Here is a 22,158-nt window from a genome sequence, read left to right on the forward strand (position 1 = left end):
GACTACTGTTCTTTAAGATACAACAAACAGAGAATGATGGTACTGTTTCTTTAAAAATAGTGTGTTTTTTAAAATGCCTACCAATTGGCAGCAATCCTCTACATGCTCAAAATCGCCGATTCCTGACTTTTTTAAATCATTTTTACCCTTCGCACAAACAAACATATTGATGTTCACGGGATAGATACGTACATTGTCTGAAGGTCGCAACATCTCAATAAGAAAGAGATTCATATAAAAATTTTGCGAACCAAATAAAATTCACATAAATATTTTGTGAATATGTGAATTCCAACATAGGAGATTCGTATCTAAAATGCATGAATTTTTAAGATTCTCAAGCCTAATGTGAACCTTCTAGAATTAAAAGTTTGAGCTCGGCAGGTTCGCTCCATACATTTGCAGATGTCTTGACTTTCGCGCAGACGACATGTAAACTTCCTTTAACTAAAAAATTGTATAAAATCAAAACATACATCCACAAATATATGACATGACATTCATAAATATTATATATGAATCTCTTGTTAATGTAAGATGAATCTATTTAACATGTGAATGTCTTAAGGTTATTTTATAATTAATGCTCTTACCGTTGCATGTTTTGTTATGGTCTAAAATTTAGAAAAGATGTCAAATCCATTACTCTAGAATCCAAATGCCGCATCATCTAGTCAAAGTTGCTTCTATTACACCATCCTCAATATCCGGTTGAATCGGTTCAAAGTTTGGACCTGAAGGGAGCCCCACGCTAGAAACATATGGGTATTCTAATCTGAGCTCAATGGAAGCAAGAGGATCGTGCATGCGGCTCTTAAACCTTCAAGGCTAAGATAGACGTGTCGAGGATGCCAATCCTTGCTAAATATGATGGACTAGAGGCCTAAGGGTAACTATCGTATAAGGTTAGGAGGTTTGGGGATAAGACCTAACAAAACTAGGAATCAAGTAAGCTAAAAATGACTCAGAAGGATAAGTTTAGATTTGATATGGACTGAACTAATGGATTGTTGGGCACCTAGTAACATATGTCAGGGTTAGGATAGGCTATTGGACGTCAGAGATCACTACAATAGGTCATTGGGGGATTGATGAGGCCAAATGGGAAAAATTACATGTTCTACCAAATCAACAAGGTGCGATTTTGGTATTTCGGGTTCCAGACGTAAGTAGGGTCTCAGTTAATGATGAGATTAGTTTCAGAGATTGTGTAGCAAGTCTAAAAAGGTTCTAAATGGGTCTACATGTTCAAGTGTAGTCAGGGTATATACAAAAAATTAAAAAGGGCAAAATGAGATTGCATTATTGTTTCGAGTGTGATCTTAGCCTAGATGGATTAGGTGGTTTTAAGAAAGGTTATGAACTAGTCCTAAGGTATGATAGGGTTTTAGAGAGTGTATAAATAATTGAGATAAGGTTGAAAAGATGACTTAATTATCAACATAACTATGACTGACATGACTCTAATGATAGCTTCCACAAGTAAGAAGACAACTGTATTTTGGAAAATGAGAAGGGCTTGAACCCTTAGAATAAGTGGATGACCAGATCCATGGGTCTGATCTACACATAAGCTCAAAAATGATAGAGAGAAAGATATGAGAGAGGAGATAGACAATAGAAAGACGTCAGTGGGATTAGGGATGTCTAAAAAGAAGAAAGAGAATCGTCTAGAGAGGAGACTGCTAGAGAGATAGAGCTTGAGAAACTTTAATATATTTTTATTTTATAAAAGAAAAATCTCAAGACTCTATTTATAGATGGGAGTCTTGAAATAGAGTCCTTACTTAATCACTTAAGTCATAAAGAATGATATTGTGAAACAAGAACTAGATTAGAGAGAGAATTCTAGAATTCTAACTCTATCATGACTCTTACTCTAATTAAAATTAATAATTAAAACTAACTTGAGGGCCTGATTAGACTTTTCCTAATCACCTTCCTAAAAGGTGAAAGAATTCTCTAGAAAGGTGGGAACATCCCACCTTGGACTTCTTAATTAATGCCCTCCCATGTGGGCCCCGTCGATTGACACTCCTTGCTTCTGGCATGGACAATTGTTCATTGAATTTTTTCCCTATGTGAATGTCACCTCAACTACCATGTCAGCTTCCTAGATCCCACCTAGGCTTGGACAACCTTCTTTGGGATGGGCAAGTGGACCTTAGGCTTGGATCCTAGGTGTCTCTTAAAAATTAGGTCATAATTCTCAATACAAAAAGTCAATGAACACAAGTCTGTACTAAAGTGAAGGAGAAGGTAAGCAAGTTGAGCCCCTAGGGGGCAACTTAGAAGGAAAAGAAGAAAGGAAAAAAGAGGCATCCCCCCTTCCTTAAAAATGTCCCCCTCTTTCCCTACTTTCCAAAAAATATTTGGGGGTGCCTTTACTCTCTTTTCAGTTTTCCAAAAAAGTGTGAGGGTCCAACAAAGATATTATTTCATATTTTATTTTTTGGTAATAAAGTCAAAATAAATAGGATCGGGTTAGGGAGAGACTTTATTCATACAAAATAAATAAAATATGAACAAAAAATAAAAAATCAAATCTCACATCGGGCTTAAGTAGGCATTTTTATGGTTGACGAGTACATAGGGGCACGAGCGACACTTTGATTAGGCACTGGCTCCAAAAAGAGGTGAGACAAGGGATCTTGACCCTAAACTAGGCTTGGTGATGTTTGATTGGCTAGGCTAGGTAGGTTAGGCTTTATAGAGACTCGAGCAGAGTGGTGACGTAGACACAAATGAACTTCAGATAGACGCTAGATCTCATATTTTAGATCTCGAATAGGGGTGGCTTTCTATTTGTAGTTTTTCAAGCAGATCTAAATATGTTTCTTGTGTATTTGGGATCCATCTAGATGAATAACTTCTAAATGAGTTGTCTTTTAACAAAAGGCTCAAATTTGTTCAAGGTTTATGGCTTTAGATGAAAGATTTTTCTAAGTAAAGGGGTTATGAGAATTAAAAATTCTTCAATTCTAAGTTTGGATGGTTGAAGAGGTGAATCTCATCCAAGGGGCGTGTGAAAAAAGTAGTTGACGATAAAAAAAGATGATTGATGACAACTTTCGTTGATGCCAAGTTTCTCTAATGACCAGTTAAGTGTGAGAGGTAGACGCTAACAACAACTCGTGGTTACAGATGACAAATCATAGGTTATAATAGGGTCCTGACTATAACTTAAGGTGTCGTTAGGGGTGGATGACATTACCTTCCAAAAGAGAGGTTCCTTTGATGATAATTCAATGACAATGGTGACAATCCAACAATGATGATGACAAATCAAGATAGGGTTGATGGCAAGTTATCGTCAAAGAATGAAAAGTTATTTTGGCCTTTGATCTTGATGTAGGATAAACCTGATTTTTGGCTCGTTGGAAATCTAAGAATCTACTCTTTAATTCTTCTTTTGGTCAGAAATTAGAAAGAGTTTACTTTGAAAGCTAAAAATTAGATTAAAGTTACCCTACTTTGGGGGAAGATGAAAAGAAATAGATTTTTGGTATGGAAAACATCTCAATTAAAAAATGGGTGTCTACAAAGATGAATCATTTTTGTTATAGATGTAGGATACAGAATAGCCAAACCACATAAAATGCATTGCCTTTGTGCATGTGTGATCATGTTCTTGTCTTTATGCTTATCTTACAAGGTATCAGAGCCATGATTATAGAGCGCTCTCATTTGTGTTAATCATGGTGTCATCAAGTGAAACCTCATTGTCTTCCTACTGCAATTTAATGCAACACTTTTTTGAGTCTTTTTTAGATTAAGCTAGATTGTACAAACTATCTTCTCTAAAAATCATAGATATAACATCTGATATTTAGTCAAGATCTCAAGTATGTTAATGGATCATCAGAACTACCAAGTAAAACTATGGTGAAAGGAGATATGATTTTTGGTAATGCAGACTTTCTTGTTTGGAAATGTGTTGATCAATTGGCACTCAATTGGATCAAGGCCATGGAGATCGTCATCTTGGGTCAGATTATCAAGCATACGTAAGCTCGTGAGGTCTGGTTGGCATTGAAAAAGTCTTATGTTGTTATGTCAAGTACGAGAATCCTTCAGTTAACAAAGGACCTGCAACAAATGAAGAAAGGGGATAGATCTATGGTCGAGTATATGAATAAGGTAATGTTTATTGTCAACTCTCTTTGTGTGGTTAATAAAATTATAAAAATGGAGATCTTGTGTTGCACACTTTGAATGACATGTCTCCCGAATATGAAGGTTTTATTACAGTTGTGTCTACCATAAAAAAGTTACCTACCTTTGTTAAAAAAATTGACATGCTTTTAAATCAAGAGAAAAGGATTGAGTTGTTGCATCCTAAGTCATCCCAACAGCTTGAGTCAATGACCATTGCCTTCTTCTCTCAAAGAGGCAGGGGTCATGGTCCCTTTAGAGGATGAGGTTTTCAAAATAATTTTACAAATAAAAATGGATATAATAAGCCATTAGGTAGTGGATCTCGAGAAGGTCATATGGTTTGTCAATTCTATGTTTAAAAAAACTCCACTGCTCATCAATGTTACAGTACACCTAAGGTGTTTACAATTGCCATGTCTATGAGTTCACCTTAAGTGAATGTGTGGTATCCTGATACGGGCGCCACACATTATTTGACAACCAATGATATAAGCATGATAGGAAAGAAAGATTATTCTGGATCTAACACCATCATTGTTGGAAACAAGGCAAATATTCCTATCACTGGTATGAGTAACATCTCTCTTCGCTTAAATAGAAATGATTTATTTTGAAAGATGTTCTTCGTGTGCCTAACATTAAGAAGAACCTAATATCTATGGTAAAGTTTACTAGTGATAATAGTTGCATGTTTGAATTCTATTCTCTTGGCTTTGCGGTTAAGGCCTTGCAGAACTAGAAGGTACTTCAAAGAGGACAGAGTAAGGGAGGACTCTATCAATGGCCAAAAAACCAAGAGAACATCACTAATAGTTCTGCTACTTGAGGGTAGTTGTTTTACCTTTTTTCCATGTCCATTTTGGCCAGCTAGCAAGGCCTCAATCATTTTCTCCATCTTGGCTATGCTAGACTTCATGTCATGCATGTTTGATTTTATGTTGTTTATGCCCGTCTTAACCTCATCTAATTCAGTGTTCAAAGTCTCCAATCTCGTTTCATGCTTAGCTCTTAGCTCTTTTACTAGGCCTTGTGCTCTAGTAGTCATTATGCTTGGTTTAGTTTAATGGGTTGACTTGGTTCTAGTTTGATTTTATAAGGGTAAAATGAGTTCAATATGGGTTGGTTTTAGGTCAACACTTGGTTTGGTCTTGTTGTAGGGTGTCTTGGGGGTCTACAGTCCAAATTTTAGGTCAATCGGTTCAGTCTAAGTCGGGGTAAGTAGGTCCACAATTCAAACTGGTCTGATTACAACATGTTTAAAATATCAGTATGGTAAAAACAGGTTGCACCAAAAAAATGATAAATCACAGCACATGTATCAAACAAATGCATGATTTGAAGGGTATTAAGTTATCATGTCATAAGAACTATAGTTAAACTTTCATACCTAAGTTCCACATATATTCAGATATGTGTTTTTGAATCTGACCACTTTTCTAGATCTGAACTGTGCTGGCCTTAATAGAATTGCACCCAATTCCAAGTCAAGAACTTTGTGCTACTTCTTTCAAACAGTATCCAATCACCAACTCACGAGTTCTGGACTTTCTCAAGTCTTCAAACACTCCAAATTACATAAAGAATTGATAACAGCTACAAAGAATTCAACCTAACAATAGCACACAAGAACAAGATTAAGTTTTGAGAACTCCAACTTGGGTACTTGCATTCTCCACATGATTTCGATCAAGAAACTGACCCAAAAATCACTCTTACTTCAAACAATTTCAAATTCACCATCATTCAACAGGTAATCAATTGAATTTTAACATATATCAGACCCAAAATTAGATTATTAGCGAAAGTATGAAATTCTTTACAAAAATCACCCCTCTATAATCACTTCTTATAGGAGCTCCACGTGGAGGTGACCTCTACACATGAACTTTTATCAAGAACGATTTCTCAATACAATTTCTCACACCCAAAATTTCAATTCTTACTGAATTTTGATTATTAACACTTCAAAATACTCAGGAACTTCAAATCTTCATACCCAAATAAAATTCAACTAAAAATTATCAAGATTCTTGGAACTCAACACGTAGATTGATCTACACGTGGAATTCAACAAGAACCTACCTCGATAACCAAGATCTTCTACTCAACATGAGTTTCTGAAGCAAAAAAGTTTGGTGTTTTGGGTTGATTACACGGGTAGTTCAAGTTGTTTGATTGATGATTATGGATTGTTAGATGAGATTCTCAAGTGGTTAGAGACCTAACTACCTGAGCTTAACCCTTTTAGAGGAAGGGCAACATTCACAAGAGAGCTCTCAATGAACTCATCTCCCATTGCGTTAAGCAAAAGCTAAAACAATGCAATGAATGCTCTCTGTCTTGGCTGGCTCTTTTATAGACAAACTCTCTGGTACATTGAGATATTATATGCATGCCACCCAATTCCCAGCTGATTATAAAAGCTCAAAGAAGTAGAAGAAATAACAAGCATGTCATGCCACCCCATGTAGGCACCACCTAGGCTAGCCAGCTAGTATAGGCTTGCATGTATCAATAATTGCAATAAGAAAGTGATTTCCTGTGTTTTGTATTTTACAAAAAAAATCCTGCACGCGATGGAAATTTTCTATGTTCAAGTACTTTGTACTTTGTAAAGTAATCGGGCACCATCACCTAACCACTTCTCCAGGTTGAGCTTTGAGTCCTTTATTAAAAAACATCTATAATGATACTCATAAGTCTCCATGTATATTCAATTCTCCTGGATTATCCAGTGACTGTTTTTCGGTTTGCTGTGGAACAGTGAACTTGGAAAATGTAAAAGAAAATGAAGGTTGCAGCTTTTGCAATTCAGGTTCCCTTGGTGCCACAGTTCAATGGTCAATGGGCATAGACTACTTTCTGTTATTGCAGTTACCACTGCTTCTAGTTTCTGCAAGCTGAAGATTTAAAACCGGTTGGATTTGGGTCTTACTAGGTAGGCCTCAACAGGCGTGGCCAGTAGCTTTCTTTTGTGATAGGCAAGCTAGGCCGATTCGAGCATGGTGGGTCCCAACCCTTGGAATTATCTCTCAGATGAATTTCTTCTCATGTCATGAATGCTCATTGTAGTTTCATAGAAGATATCCATCTGTTTGAATAAAAAACCATATTTTTGCCTTTGTAATGAACAACCAACTCTTATAAAACTAAAGAAATGGAGGTACCACACTGTTGCGTGCAAACTAAGTTTGGTGATCTCAATCATGCTTTCAACAAACCAGGGAGTTGTTAGTTAGAAACGAATAAAGTGCAATTCTATGGAACTAGAGCCAGCCCCACTGGGACATGCACCTCTAGACATTACTCTTGCTGCCCAAAGAGGCATAGATGATCGATGCACCTTGACTGTTCTAATTTGTGAGCTTTCATTTTCATAATATATATACAGCACCTGTTCAAGTCAAAAGTTCCAACTGACAATGTGCAAAAGCTTGTGTATTTTAATATAGCACACAACTCCCTTGCCTTGAAGGGCTCTGTGCTGACAATGGTAGAATCTGTTGGATGTATTAGATGTATAAACCCATTTTGCATTGATAGTCAAAATCAAATTTCAAAGTTGTCTTGTGTGTAGAGATATGAAGGAAGATATAGTGCTTATGTAAGTTCTTCACACACATAATGGGTCTAGCAGTGGTACATATGGAGTAAACTTACACTACAAGAAACCTATGGATTAGCGACGACCTAAATTCGTCACTAATCCGATGTTAATCCGTCGCTAAATAGTTTAGCGACGGATTAGCATCGGATTAGAGACGGATAACTTTCATCACGAATTTTTTGACGCTAAGTAGTGACAGAACTTATTCGTCGCTAATTTGCGATGGATTAGCGACGAACATGATCTGTCGAGAGTCCTTCGCTATTTTAAATTAGCGATGGATAATATATGTCACTAATCCGTCGTTAAATTTTTAAAAAAATTAAAAAAAGAATTGCTCTATGCCGCGCATTCTCCGACAGGGAGCAATTTTTTTGCACAGAATCGACGTGTTCTTCGGCGCGTTCTATAGCACGTTCTCTGGCGCGTTCTCCGGCGTGTTCTTTTGCACAAAATCAACGCGTTCTTTGGCGTGATCTTTTGCACAGAACTGACGCATTCCGGCGTCGGAACGCTCTTCCATAGCGAGTCAGTCACGGCGGGAGAAGGGGCACGGGCAGCCGCAGGCGGCCTCTCGCGGCAGCCGATCAGGAGGGAGAACGACTCCCCCTGAAAGGAGACCGACAAGCTCTGTGTCGACGGCCAGAGGACCTCCGGCGCCTGCTTCACGGAATAAACTGTCGGTGAAGGAGTAGACGCGCAGGAGGGGGTAGAAGAGCGGCGTAGTGGAGACGGGATCCGACGAGGGAGAGGTGGGACGAGCGGTGGAGACTGGTGAGGGGCACCGCCGGGAGGAGGAGGACGGCACGGGGGAGAGGTAGCAGGAGTTGATCTCGTGAGCCTTTGGCCTTCGGGGGCCGACACCATTGTCGCGCTCGGAGGGTGAGAGAGGTGACCGTTGCGTGTCGTTAGAGGAAGGGCGGGGCTTTTGGCGTCCTGAGAAGCGCGTGGTGGTGGTGGTGGTGGTGGGGACCGCAACCACCATTATCAGTAAATCATGGTCGTAGGGATCTCCATGACCAATAAAACCTGTAATTCCACCGATAAAAATAGAGGGAGGAAAAATTTTGAATGGGGGGAGGGAAAAATTTGTGCCTCAGGTGAGACGGTTTAAATAAAAAATTAGTGAAGGAATGTTTTTGTCGCTAATTAACGACGAAAAAATTCTCTCACTAAATTCGTCGCTAATTAGCATTTTTTTGTAGCGTTTTGGCGACGAAAAAATGTTGTTGCTAATTAGTGATGGATTTAGCGAAGGAGATATTTCTGTCGTTAATTTTGCAAATATTTTGAATGTTAGCGACAAATAGTTTTCTCTCGCTAATCCGTCATAAATTTACGATAGAAAAAATCTGTCGTAAATTTTCATCGCTAATTAGCATTTTTCTTGTAGTGGTAGTGTTTATGGGTATTATGACATGCAAGTAGTGGCAATCGCAAAGTCATGTACACATATAGTGGTCTTTTATGTTGTAATTACCAAGTATCATGCATGTCCTTAATAGGCTATTAATCTTAAATTAATGAAAAAATTATTGTTTAGTGTTGAAGACTTATAGAAGAAGGCCAAAAATTAGCACAGGTGCATTAGAAAAGTGTAGAAAGGCCCCACCACTATATATATATATATACCCATCATGAATGTACGTCTGCGTATGGGTGGTGAATATTTGCCAAATAAGGTGATATTTTAAGTACTTATTTTATCCTGAGCTTCTTTTTTTTTTTTTTAAAGGCAAGCTGAGGTTAGGCAGACCCCTACCAGTTATACAACTATACCATTGGGTTTGAACCTCCCAAGACAAGGTGACGTGCACTAGCTGCTCCTAGCTCATCTTCTCTTTTGTGAGAGAGCCAGAGCCCATTTATTTTTCCATCTGAATCATGTGGGTGGAAAGGAGTGTTGCACAAGCGCTGCATGACATAGGCTTAATATATAAAAAGTGTCAATGGCATTCATAAGCACAAGCTCAGGTCACCGTAGGATTTGGCAGAGCTTGAAGTCCGTTGCCCACCTGACACAGACTCATGCTCCCTGCCCTTTCTGTGTTTGGGCTAGGGACCACTAAGGCAAACTTTAGTATATATTATTGTTGTATGATGTTGATATATTCCAAAGTATAATTGCGTTAATTAATTGCTTTATTTGCTTTGAAGCAGGTAGGCTTAGGGATGTAAAATTCAATGGCATTTTCCTTTCGAACATATTCTGTCAAGTTACCCTTCGTGGAAGGTTGGTTAGAAAATAAACATGAATGGACATGCGTGTAATCTGTACATTGATATGGGGAATGCCAAGCACGGAACACAGCAAGGACTTGAGACTCAAAAGAAAAGAAATCAAGGTCTGTGAAGATGATGAGCTCGAGAAGTAAGCGAGCTATTGAGAGCGTACTGGGTGGGACCAAGAGCACATGTTGTCCATGTGGGGCCATCTGTTTCGACAAAAGGCCATCCACGCATGGTCCCAGTGGGTCCCACTTCTGCTCTGACCATATAGCATTCCGAGCTCCCCAAGCTGCCACACGCAAAAGAACATAAATAAAAATCCAATATGAGCGACTTGTGTCTCTATTTGTTGTCTCTTTCCATTTCTTTTATTCATAGCTCTCTCTCTCTCTCTCTCTCTCTCTCTCTCTCTCTCTCTCTCTCTCTCTCTCTCTCTCTCTCTCTTACAAGCTTAACATGCATCATGTTTTAGGTAGGGTATCCGACGAGATCCAAATCCGTTTGGTTGAATCCAGTAGTGCAACCCGTATCTGATTAATAATTGAATTCAGATTTCATACACAGTATTACATGGAGGTCGTAAATATTTCCCTTCTTTTTTAGTCTTTCTTTGTTGCTTTTGAATGGCTTCACCAACTCTTATCACAAGTAAGCAAAGCATATCATTGCAAATTTTGAAAGCTAAAAGGAAGTTCCAGAAAGCACTCAAGGATACCCTTTGGGAAGACGAGAAGCGCTGTTTTAGTTTAGAATATATTTTTTTATAAAAGAAAATTTTGTTGGTGCTCTTTTGAATTCCCTTCTCTTACTTTCCCCCCAACATCGCTTTATTTTGTTGAAAAAGGGTTCCCTAATGTTGAACTTGTTGGGCTTAACCATAGAATTTAGGACCATTAATTGCATCACCTATAATCCTACCATTACTAAAGCCTATAACTTGGATACCAAGCATTTTTGAAGCTATGATCAAGCTAACTAACCTATCCTTCCAACGGTCCACTAGAAAGCAATATTTTAATGACCATATGATAAATTTATTATGGGCAAATAAAAGGTCTTAACATTTGTTAATCCACACTCGCGCCCGGGTCGCCCAAGTGGTAGCGGGCCTGGAAAGAAGGTGCTGACCCCTTTGTCTCAGGTTGACTCCCACCAGGTGTGAAAGTGCTTGGTTGCTGGTTGCCCTACCCGGGGTTTACCTCGCAGGGAGGCAGGCCCAATGTTGTCAGTATCGGTATCGGCCCTGAATCGTTGGGCTGCCTATTCAGCTGTATCAGCCGATACGGATACTCAGCTGAATCGTTTTGTATCGGCCCAAAAATAATAAAAATTATTTATTATGTAACACGTGTTAAAATCATTAAAATAATTCAAAATTAATATACAAAAATATTTTTTGGTATTTTTTACATTTATTAAAAATTATCCGAATCGGTTAGCATATCAAAATTCTGCCGATACAATGCATATCGGATGATACAGGCCGATACGCACGGATACTGATAACATTGGGCAGGCCCATTATGTGAGCCCGTTCATGGTGAGGGTTCCTTGTCATAAAAAAAAAATCTTCCTATATTTAATGACATTTTTCAATATTCTTAGTATGCATATACATCTAGAAAGAAATTGTGTAGCTTTTGCATCACATGCGCTGTTATTTCCCAGATTCATAGTACATGAGCAGATGCTTTTCTCTTTGAAGCCATTCACCATTCAGATAAAGCCATGCGTCTTGTCTTTCTTCAAAACTTTCACTTCACAAACATGTGATCTCTGCCTAATTATTGGCCTTCATATTCTTGTAACATGTACATGCAACAATCTTTGAGAAGCGTTGACAATATTTGCAAAAAGAAAATGATGACTGATCAAATATGATAATACCAATTTTTTAAAATCTCAAGTTAGGGGATGTAAAACTCAATCACAATATTTGCCAAGAGAAAATGTTGGGATAAGGGCTATTGAAAGACTTGTATGTAGGGGTGTCAATGAGTTGGGTTTGTCCCAGACTTACCAAACCCTATAGGGTCAGGGTTTGGTAATTAAAAAAGAGGTCCTATTGGAAACCGGGTCGAACACAAAGGGTCTGATTAGTATATGGAGCCGGGTATGGTTTGTGAAATTTCATACCAGACCTGGGTCCGACCTGAGTTCCGATTAAGAACTGTGATTTTTCAATATAAATAAAAAAGCATTATTTTACAGGGTATGGACCGAGTCTGGTTCATGTAATCCTTATAAGGTTCAGGTATAGTTTTTCATATAGCAGACCCAATAGAATCCGGGTTCGAACCCAATACCTACACGTCAAAACAGATCTGGCTTTGGACTCACCTGGATCTGAATCAGACCCGAACTGTTCACACCCGTACTTGTATGGCATGGGAGCTATAACGTAAGAGCTGAACTGGAGTAAACCACAAAAATAGAGAAGCTTGTAATTTGTGAAATGATGTGAATCATAAGAAAACCCAGTTTCCTCAATTTTCAAAGAAGCATGCATGACTGATTTCATGTGCTTCCTGTTGCATGCTTCACATATATGCTGTTTAAATATTTCATCAATCCCCAGGTCCCAAGTTAGATATCCTAAAAATTTCACCCTTGGAAATCAAGGAACAAGATTGCTATGCTTAAATGGCCTATGACCCAATAGGGAGTCCCTCATCAAAACAGCACAATAAAGCACATCACAACATCTTGGTGATGCCTTTAATTATTTTTCTAGGGATCAACACTCCAGATTTTGCTTTCCCCCATCATTCTCTATATGCAAACTAAATTTTGTGGTGTATGGAACAGAAGCCAAGATGCAAAACACTGATCCCAAAAACCCTAAACCTACAATTATAGCAAGAAGCTTCTGTCATGATCGCTTCCCTCTCTCTTAAAAAGCTTAATATAACCAACAAATTTGTCTTATAAAATAATTAAATCAGGCATGAGCCCCTTCCCTGTAATAATAAGGCACTGTTGTTGAATAATTAATGATTACTGCTATGGAAGCAGGGAGGATGATGGAGATATATAAAGAATAAAATATATCACTGCATCCCCCAACAAAGACCTTTGAACCATACATCATAAGCCATAAAGAAATCAAAGTAATTCAGCAACTGTGTGCCTTATTATGAACATGTTGAAGACAAACTTAGGATCTCTAGAAGATAGCTTCATATATACATCTTATTAGATTCACATTGAGAAGTTGACTAGGAATTATTCCTACGATGGTGTGCATATGGTTGAATGGTTCTCAAATCCAAGTGATAGGACAGAGTGACAAAATGTTTAAAATGAAATTTATCAGCAGCCAAAATCGCGTGAGAAATTGAGAAATTTCATATTTCTCGCATTAAAAATATCAGCAAAAAAATTTAATTAAATAACTAATTTTTAGAAAAATTAAAATATATATATATATAAATTAATAAAACAAATCAAGTTCTCGTGATACGTGTGTTTTTATTGTCTAGGCAATTTGTCGTGATTTCTTTTGTGTTTTTTTTTAATTGCTGATATTTGTCACTATGCATAAGAGATCTTGACTTGAAAACCGTGGATCTATGATCCGAACACCAAAGACAGGCTAAAGAACTCTGTATTTCTTTTTTAATATGTATCTCAAATCCTCAAAATGAGGGGACCTGAGAAATATCTCATTTGACAACCTCAGATCTAGGCGTGTGATATTATTTTTGAAGCAAATCAGCTTCATTGATCTTCTTAAAGTGGATGTGCCTATCCTTTGGTGATTAAAGGGTGAATATAAATTGAAGTCATTAAGAGACGAAGCAGGTTATATGTTTCCCCCAAGAACACGCAGGTGCGGGGGTCCGAATGAGCGCCACGTATATAAGCACGTGAATCTAGCAGTAGATATGCCTCGTGGCTATACTAACATAATGTACTATGGTAGTACTGCGCCCTAAAGTGTGGCTGTCAACAGGTCGGGTTTGGTTAGGACCCAGGTGGTACCAGACTTGGACCCGGTTTTTAGGTATGGTGTCAGGTCCGGACCCTATAGTGTTTGGTTCGAGTGGGTCCGGGTAAACCAGTGCCTTTGACACCCGTAGCTTAAAGGTGCCCAAAGTGCTCTCTGGATCTTAGCAAGATATGCCACCAAACCTAGGGTTAAACTATAATTAACCATAGTTGGAATCATGACTGTGGGCGTAGTGATTAAAATAACTGTCGTTCTTCTCTGCTTTGCCTTTTTGTTTTTCTGTTTTTTGTTTAAAGTGTGCTTTTATTCATGTTTCAATAGGCATTCTCGAAAGCAAAATCAGTGAACAACCCTTGTTTCGTCCGATACGTGCAAACAGAGTGCTCAATGGCTTTGTATGTGTGTGCCATAGTGACAAAAGTTAAAAAAAATTGAAATTTTTCATAAATCTTGCATTTTTTTTTGCAAAAATCACGGGAATAAAAAATAAATTAAATAATACAAAAATAATATTTTTTATAAGAAAATATAAATAAAACACATTTAAAAATAAAAATATCAGGGATTTTCATGATAAATATCTTTTAAAGATATAAATATAGCGATATTTGTCACAGTTTGAAAATCTCATAAGAAATTACCATTTTAAACTTTCAGGCAATTTCTAATAATATATCAGCGATATTTTTGTAAATTTCACTATATTTGTCACAGAGGTTTGTGCACACGCACTGGCTAAATTAACAACTCTCCTCAAAGAGGATCTAAAGTTCTAAACTGAAAAGGGTCACACAGGCTTTTCAAAGTTTGGAAACCAAATCATGCTGTTTTAGGTGGTGAATTATTAAGATAAATCAAAGATACTTATTTTTACTTTTTAATTTAAAATTAAAATTCTAAACATAATTTGTAAGATGTGACTAAAGTTTTAAGGCCGTTACGAGTTACACCGAACTTCCTTTTTTATACAGGCTGAGTGGCATTAATAGGGTTGAAGCCACTCTAACAGAAGAGAAATATGTTTTGTCCTTCAAAATATGATGGCTAAATATAATGTGCACACAACATTTTTAAAAGCTTCAATACAAAGTACCTTTAGTACAAATAAAAAAATAACACTAAAAAATAGTGATATTTCATGCCTGATTTAAATATTCAAATTTGTTATAAATATATAATAACAGCTTTTTCTGATTGAGAGAGAGAGTCAACTGTAAATATGAGAACTAGAGCGTAAACCACTATTTTTATGGGTGTTTTTTTGTTTATTTCTTAAATCTGACCATACTGATGCAATCGACCCGATCAGTTTTAAGGGGATTGAAAAGAAAGCAATAAAAAATTGATAAGGGAAGTACAAAAGAGATTGGAGAAGTAGGGGTAGGCAACGGGCCGGGTGGCCCGATGGGCCAAGCCGACCCAGGCCGGCCCGATGGGGCTAGAGTTATTTATTAATTTTTTAATAATATAAAAATTTTAAAATTAACTATTACATAGTAACTTGGATAACTATTACTATTTACCTAATCAATTGCATAAGAACTTGCTATTTGTTAATTATTATTATTTACCTTTATAACATAATATATCTGATAATATGTTAACGCAGTGTCGCATGAATTTCTGGGCACCGTGGGTGGATGTGGATTTTGCATCCATAGCATAAAACCCATGGTTGAATCCATTTCAAACTGAATATCTCTTATTTTGGAAATATCAGAATTTTATGTTACAAAAAGGCCTTTAAATGTTTTGTGTTATTTTGAATTTTATGTTTTTTTATTTAATTTACTTTTTTTTGTATTCTAAGAATTAATATATTAATTTTATTAAAAATATCCTATAAATGGGTTTGGGTCAGGCCAGACCAGGCCCATTTCACATTGGCCCATTGGGCCAATGAGCCGGGCCATGGGCTTCTCTTCAAACTCGAGCTTGTTAAGAACCGGGCCAAAACCCAGCCCGGTCCATTAGCGGGCCGGGCCGGCCTGATGCCCACCTGTAGGGAGAAGTGATGAAATAGTTGTCAAGGGTAAAACTGACTTTTTAAATAACTACAAGGGTGAAATAAATATTTGAAGTAAAAATATGAAGCATCATTTGAGGAACTAACTCCAAGTATTATTTTGGTTAACCATTAAAAAAACAAAGGCATGAAACCAGATTATGTATGTCTTTAGAAATAATTAATCCTCATTTTTAAAGTGAGGGGTAGATGCTTAATGAAATATGCTTAATGATAAGTGCTTAATGGGTTTTCAGACTTATTTTGTTTTACTTTTAAATTTTGACCATACGGTTGTGATCTATGTACTTGATTTTATGGGGATTAGCTCTTAAAGTGTTTGATTATGACACATTAAAACGTTGTGAATCTGAATATACTGTGGCAGTAATTCCACACGATATGTTGCTTCGTCAATCTATTCAAAGATTTTGAATGGTCCAACGAATCTCGGGCTTAGTTTTCTCTTCTTTTTTAATCGAAATACGCTTTACATAGTAGATACCTTTATAAACACCATGTCTCCTTCCTCGAAAGTGAGCTCTCGATGTCGGCGATCGGCGTAACTTTTTTGCCTGTTTTGGGCAGCTTTCAACTCATCTCAATTTTTGTTGGACTTGCTGATTATAGTGTTGCAAAACTATCGATGATTTGGTCGATCGTTCACCGATGCCATCCTAGTAAGTTGGTGATTTGCATGGTCTTTCATACAAAGCCTCGTATGAATCCATACCAATACTTGCATGATAGTTGTTGTTGTATGCAAATTCAACCAAACTTAGGTGCACATCTCAGTCGTTCTTTTAATCGAACATACAAGCTCATAGCATGTCCTCTAAGGTTTGAATTATCTTTTCTGGTTGACCATCGATCTGTGCATAAAATATGGTACTAAACTTGAGTTTTGTACCCAATGTTTGTTGTTGTCCCCAAAATCACGATGTGAATCATGGATCGAAATTTGAGATGATTGAGAGTAGTACTTCGTGTAATCTCATGATCTCCTTGATATACAGATCATCCAAGCTTTCTAAAGGCTGATTGATCCTGATGGGTAAGAAGTGAGCAGACTTGGTAAGTTTGTCAACTATAATCTAAATTACGTCATGTTTTCTGTGTGTCCTAAGTAAACTCACCACAAAGCCTGTGGTAATGTCTTCCCATTTTCATTAAAGAATCTTGACTCTCTACATCGTTCCTCTAAGCCTTTGGTGCTCGATCTTAATTTGTTGATGGGTTAAGCACTGAGAGACGTAGGTTGTTATTTCTTGCTTCATGTTGTTCCACCAATAACTTCATTCCAAATCTTTGAACATCTCAGTACCTCTAGGATGGATGGTGTACTTGGTCTTATGGGCTTCGTCGAGAATTTCTTGCCTCAGTTCTGGGTTAGTTGGAACCCAGAGTTGCTCTCTTATACAGATACTTCCATTATTTTCAATATGAAAAGATATACCTTCCTGTTGTGCTTGTGCTTTCAACTTTTTGTATTGCACATCTTGCTTCTGCTCTGCTATGATTCAAAAGATTAGTTTTTATTGTATAGTTAGACTTGACAATTGAATGTTTCCATAATCACTTAGAAGCAGTTTTCATGCGATGAAATCTTTCACAAGCCTCCAGTTGCTATAAGACTAGATAGGATGCTACGAGACTTGCAACTAAGCATGTCTGCTATGACATTTGCCTTTCATGCGTGATAGGATAAGGTAAATTCATAATCCTTGATAAATTTTAACTATCATCATTGTATCATGTTCAACTCTTTCTGAGTTTAGAGATACTTGAAACTCTTGTGGTCCAAGAAGACTTCAAACTTGTCTCCATACAAGTAGTGTCGTCAAAGCTTCAGTGCGAACACCACTGCTGCAAGTTTCAAATCATAGGTTGGATAGTTCTGTTCGTGAATCTTTAATTATCGTTATGCATAGGCTATAACTTTATCATTTTGCATCAGCACACAACCTAAGCCTATTCCAAAGGCATCTGTATATACTGCAAATCCTCCAAGACCAAAAGGCAAAGCCAAGACTAGAGCCATTGTAAGCTTTGTCTTCAAAATTAGAAAAATTTTCTCTCATTTGTTAGTCCATTCGAATTTAATTCCTTTGTGTAGGAGTCTGTTAATCTAGGAAGTTCCGTACATAGTTCATATACAGTAATGAATGATGTGTTTTCATAATAACATCACAACTATTTATTTGCTCTAGAGAGATAGATTTCAGTAATTTAAGTAATGTGTAAAGCTTCTTAGTTGACTTTTGATTGTTGGTTCGCTAACGGTTTTTGTCATCATAAGCAGAAAGTAAAAATATGGCACAATGCAATATGAGTAAGATAAAGCTCAAAAAATTATGCTCAAATAAGAAGTCATCAAAACCTTCAGTAGCAACAAAAGAAATTATTGAGAAGCATGTGGCAAAAATCATGTCTCCCATCTTAGAAGCATCTGAGGAAATTCATGTGTGCAGTCAGTAGTGAAGAAGTTGAACGAGTCATTGACTAAATCTGAGATTAATGTTAACTTCAATTCTTGGCTAGAGGACGTTGGAGATATGATCACTTGCATTAGCAATGGTAAGATGCAAAGGAAGAGTGTGGACATTGTGAGGGTAGGGAGGGCAGAGGAGGTACCTCAACAAGGGGACGATGTCTCATGCCTGATGTAGAGAAGATGTTGGAGAAGATAAAAGGTGGTGATGTTAAGGTGGAGAATGATGTTAATGGTCCTCAATCGAAGGAGGATGCTCAAGAGTGTGAGGAAGTGAAAGGTCAACCTTTGGAAGAGCAAGTGTATGCTTCAAGGAAGAGGTCACAACGGCAAACAAAGTCCAGTGTTTGTTGATGCAGACCCAATTTTTGAGGAATTTAATCTACATCCATTGTCCCAAGATCTCAAAATGGATCCAAGTGTTGTAATTCCAAATCCAAACCTGATGCACCAATTACTCAAAGTTGATCCATACGATGTTGCTCCAAGCTCTATCAATTTGTGAGACCCATCCCTCAGGCACCACTTCATTAGATCAGCCATGTTGGACCCATCATCAGGATGCCACCTCAACAAAGCAACCAAGTAGGTCCAGTGGGAACCGTCCCTAGCTAGGGTGTCACATTATCACAATATTCACTTCAATGGGACCCATAAGTGGGATGTCCCTTCTAGAAAAGCCACCTACAAGTAAACCCCACCTCCTTGGCTCCCTACGAGCATTAAAAGCCACCATGGTAGATGTGTAGCACTCTTTAAGGCTCCCCCATGGGAGTCGCACAGCCTCTTAAATCCCCTTTCTAAATGTGGGTCATGGGAAAACCAAAGGGAGTTTGGGAAAAAAGATTTAATAAGTAGACTTATTTATGTTAGTTTAGGTTTTATCTTAGTTTTAGGTTTTATTTAAATATTTTCCTTGTTATATTTGTGGCTTTTAAGAAGCCAACATTAGCTTGTATATAGGCTTGGCCATGTATTTAAAGAGACAAGATATGAATTAATGTAAAAGTTTTATCTTCTCTCTTATATTCCCTCTTTCTCTCTCTCTTCTATCTCCCTAACTCATGCCCATCTCTCTCTCTCTCTTCAGGGCTTTTCCCTGACCCAACTCAATGGTTGGACCCTTGTGGTCAAGCTCATTGACGTGGACCAAGGCCGCAATCAAGGTCTTATATATGATCTTTGGAAATGTATTAACTACTTGTTCTTTCTCCTCCTCTAAAGTCTGAAGCATGAGGATACATGTTGGATTGCCCAAAAACCTTTTGGGCTAAAACATTGAGCACAACAGCTTACTTGATCAACCGAGTGCCTTCTATTCCTTTGGACTTTGAACTACCAGAGGAGGTGTGGATAAACTTGTTATACTTGAGAGTTTTCGGTTGTATTTTAGATGTATATATAGATTCTGATGACAGAGGTAAGTTGGATCCAAAGTTCAGGAAGTATTTTTTATTGGATATTGTAATGACGAATTTGGGTATTAGTTCTAGGATGATCATAACAAAAAGATCATAAGAAAATATGTTATATTCAATTAAAGTGTCTTGTATAAAAACATATTTGTTGCAGAATCTGACAATGCAAGAAAGGGTTAGCAGTTTAAATTAGAAGAGAACTTTGAGCATGATGTGACAAAGAGAGAAGGAGAATCCTGAAAATATTATGCCATATCCAGAACCTAGCACATCTGTTATGAAACTGAGAAGATCGTTTAGAGTATCCATACCTACTCAGTGATATGCTCCTTCTTAGTGTTACTTATTGTTGACAGATGGTGGTGAGCCAGAATATAGTAAAGCAATGCAAGTTAATGATCATCTTCAATGTGAGTCAACCATAGAATAAGAGATTGACTCATTGCAAGTAAATCAAACATGGGTGCTAACTCAGCTGTCAAGGGGCAAAAAGTCACTTCATAACAAATGGGTCTATCAAATTAAGGAAGAACATGATGGCAACAAGAGATACAAAGTCAAGTTGGTTGTTAAAGTTTTTCAATAAAAGAAGGTATTGAATAAACTAAGATTTTCTTTTCTATTGTTAAATTGACTATAATCAGGCGTGTATTGAGTATCGTTGTAGTTGAAGATTTACCTCTAAAGTAGGTAGATGTGAAAACTACTTTTCTTCATGGTGATCTAAAAGATGACATCTACATGTTGTAGCCAAAAGGGTTTGCATTGTAGGGTAAGGAAGAGTTTGTGTGCAAGCTTAATCAAAGCTTGTGTGATTTGAAGCAAGCCTCAAGATAGTGGTATAAAAAGTTTGATAGATTCATGTGTAACCATGGATTCATGAGATGTCAGATGGACCATTATTGTTACCTTAAGAGGTTTGATGATTGCTATATTATTTTGCTCTTGTATGTAGATTATATGCTCATTGCAAGATCTAACATTCAAGAGATTAACCAATTAAAGAAACAATTATCAAAGGAGTTCACAATAAAGAATCTAGAAGCTACAAAGAAAATACTTAGGATAAGAATTTTTTGAGATCGAGAAGTTGGTTGTTTGAAGTTGTCTTAGTTATATTATATTGAAAAGGTGCTAAGCAAGTTTCATATACAATATATAAAACCCATAAGTCCTTTGGCAAGTCATTTTAAATTATCGAAAGAGCAGTCAACCAAGTGAAATGAGAACTATGAGTATATGTCCAAAGTTCCATATGCTATAGTTTGTACCAGGTCAAACATAGCTCAAGCAGTGGGAGTTGTGAGTAAGTACATGGAATATCCAAGGAAGCAACATTGGAAAGATGTGAAGTGGATCCTTCAATACTTGAGTGGTACAATAGATATAAAACTTTGTTTTGACAAAGGTGACATGATTTTGCAATGCTTTGTTGATGTAGATTTAGATGGTAATGTTAACAATCATAAAAGCATCACAAGTTATGTCTACACTTTGGGTTGCACTGCTATAAGCTAGGTCTCTCAGTTATAGAAGATTGCAGCTCCCTCCACCACTGAAGCTGAATATATTGTTGTTACTCAAGCCAACACGGAGATGATCTGGTTTAAGAATTTTCTAGAAGAGTTTGGCAGAAAGCATAACAATAATGTCATTTTCTATGATAGTCAAAGTATGATTCATCTAGCAAAGAATTCAGTATTCCATGCCAAAACAAAGCACATTCAGATAAAGTATCACTTTATTCATGATTTGTTGGCTGATGGAGAACTGTCACTTGAGAAGATTCGTGAATCAAAAAATCTAGATCAAGACAGATACTGCAAATAAGTTAAGGTTGTGCACAACCTCAGTTGGTCTTCATAGATAGTAGTTGGAGGTGTCACATTTAGATTCTGGATTGCATGTAGAGAAAAGTCATAATGTGTGGTTGCTAAAAGGAAATCAGTCTCCAAGTGAAAGATTGTTGGAGGAGTGTGGAGGTTGTTTCCTACTTGAATATAAATCCTAATTTTTTGTGGATCCAACTTGGAGAGTAGTTTTATAATTTTACCCTAGACTCCTTATTCTATCTAGCAACACTAGTAGACTCTATGTAAAATGTATAGACATCCCCTATTTAAGAAGGCATCTTCATCTGTATTATGTATCCCAATCAAATAAAAAAGGCTCAGTGCGGTCATGAATGCAGGTAGTTTTCATCAAACCACATAAAATCATTATTTTCATGTGTGATTGTTTTCTCCTTTTGTTTTTTTCGTGATTGTTTCTTCGATCCATCAGTAGATCGAAGGGTTG

At 37.2% G+C, this 22,158-nt stretch overlaps 1 protein-coding gene across 1 annotated transcript in view; it reads left to right on the plus strand.

The window, feature by feature from the left end:
- Window positions 1-18,625: 18,625 nt before the first annotated feature.
- The window catches only part of LOC149814871 (putative E3 ubiquitin-protein ligase LIN-1), a 50,336-nt gene continuing 46,803 nt past the window's right edge, over window positions 18,626-22,158 (plus strand). The window contains exon 1 of the mRNA XM_089990437.1: window positions 18,626-18,787. Coding sequence (XP_089846563.1) covers window positions 18,626-18,787 — 162 coding nt within the window. The remainder of the gene's footprint in view (window positions 18,788-22,158) is intronic.

The sequence above is a fragment of the Nuphar pumila genome, chromosome 15, assembly GCF_984573655.1.
Source record: "Nuphar pumila chromosome 15, dmNupPumi1.hap1.1, whole genome shotgun sequence".
Lineage (NCBI taxonomy): Eukaryota > Viridiplantae > Streptophyta > Magnoliopsida > Nymphaeales > Nymphaeaceae > Nuphar > Nuphar pumila.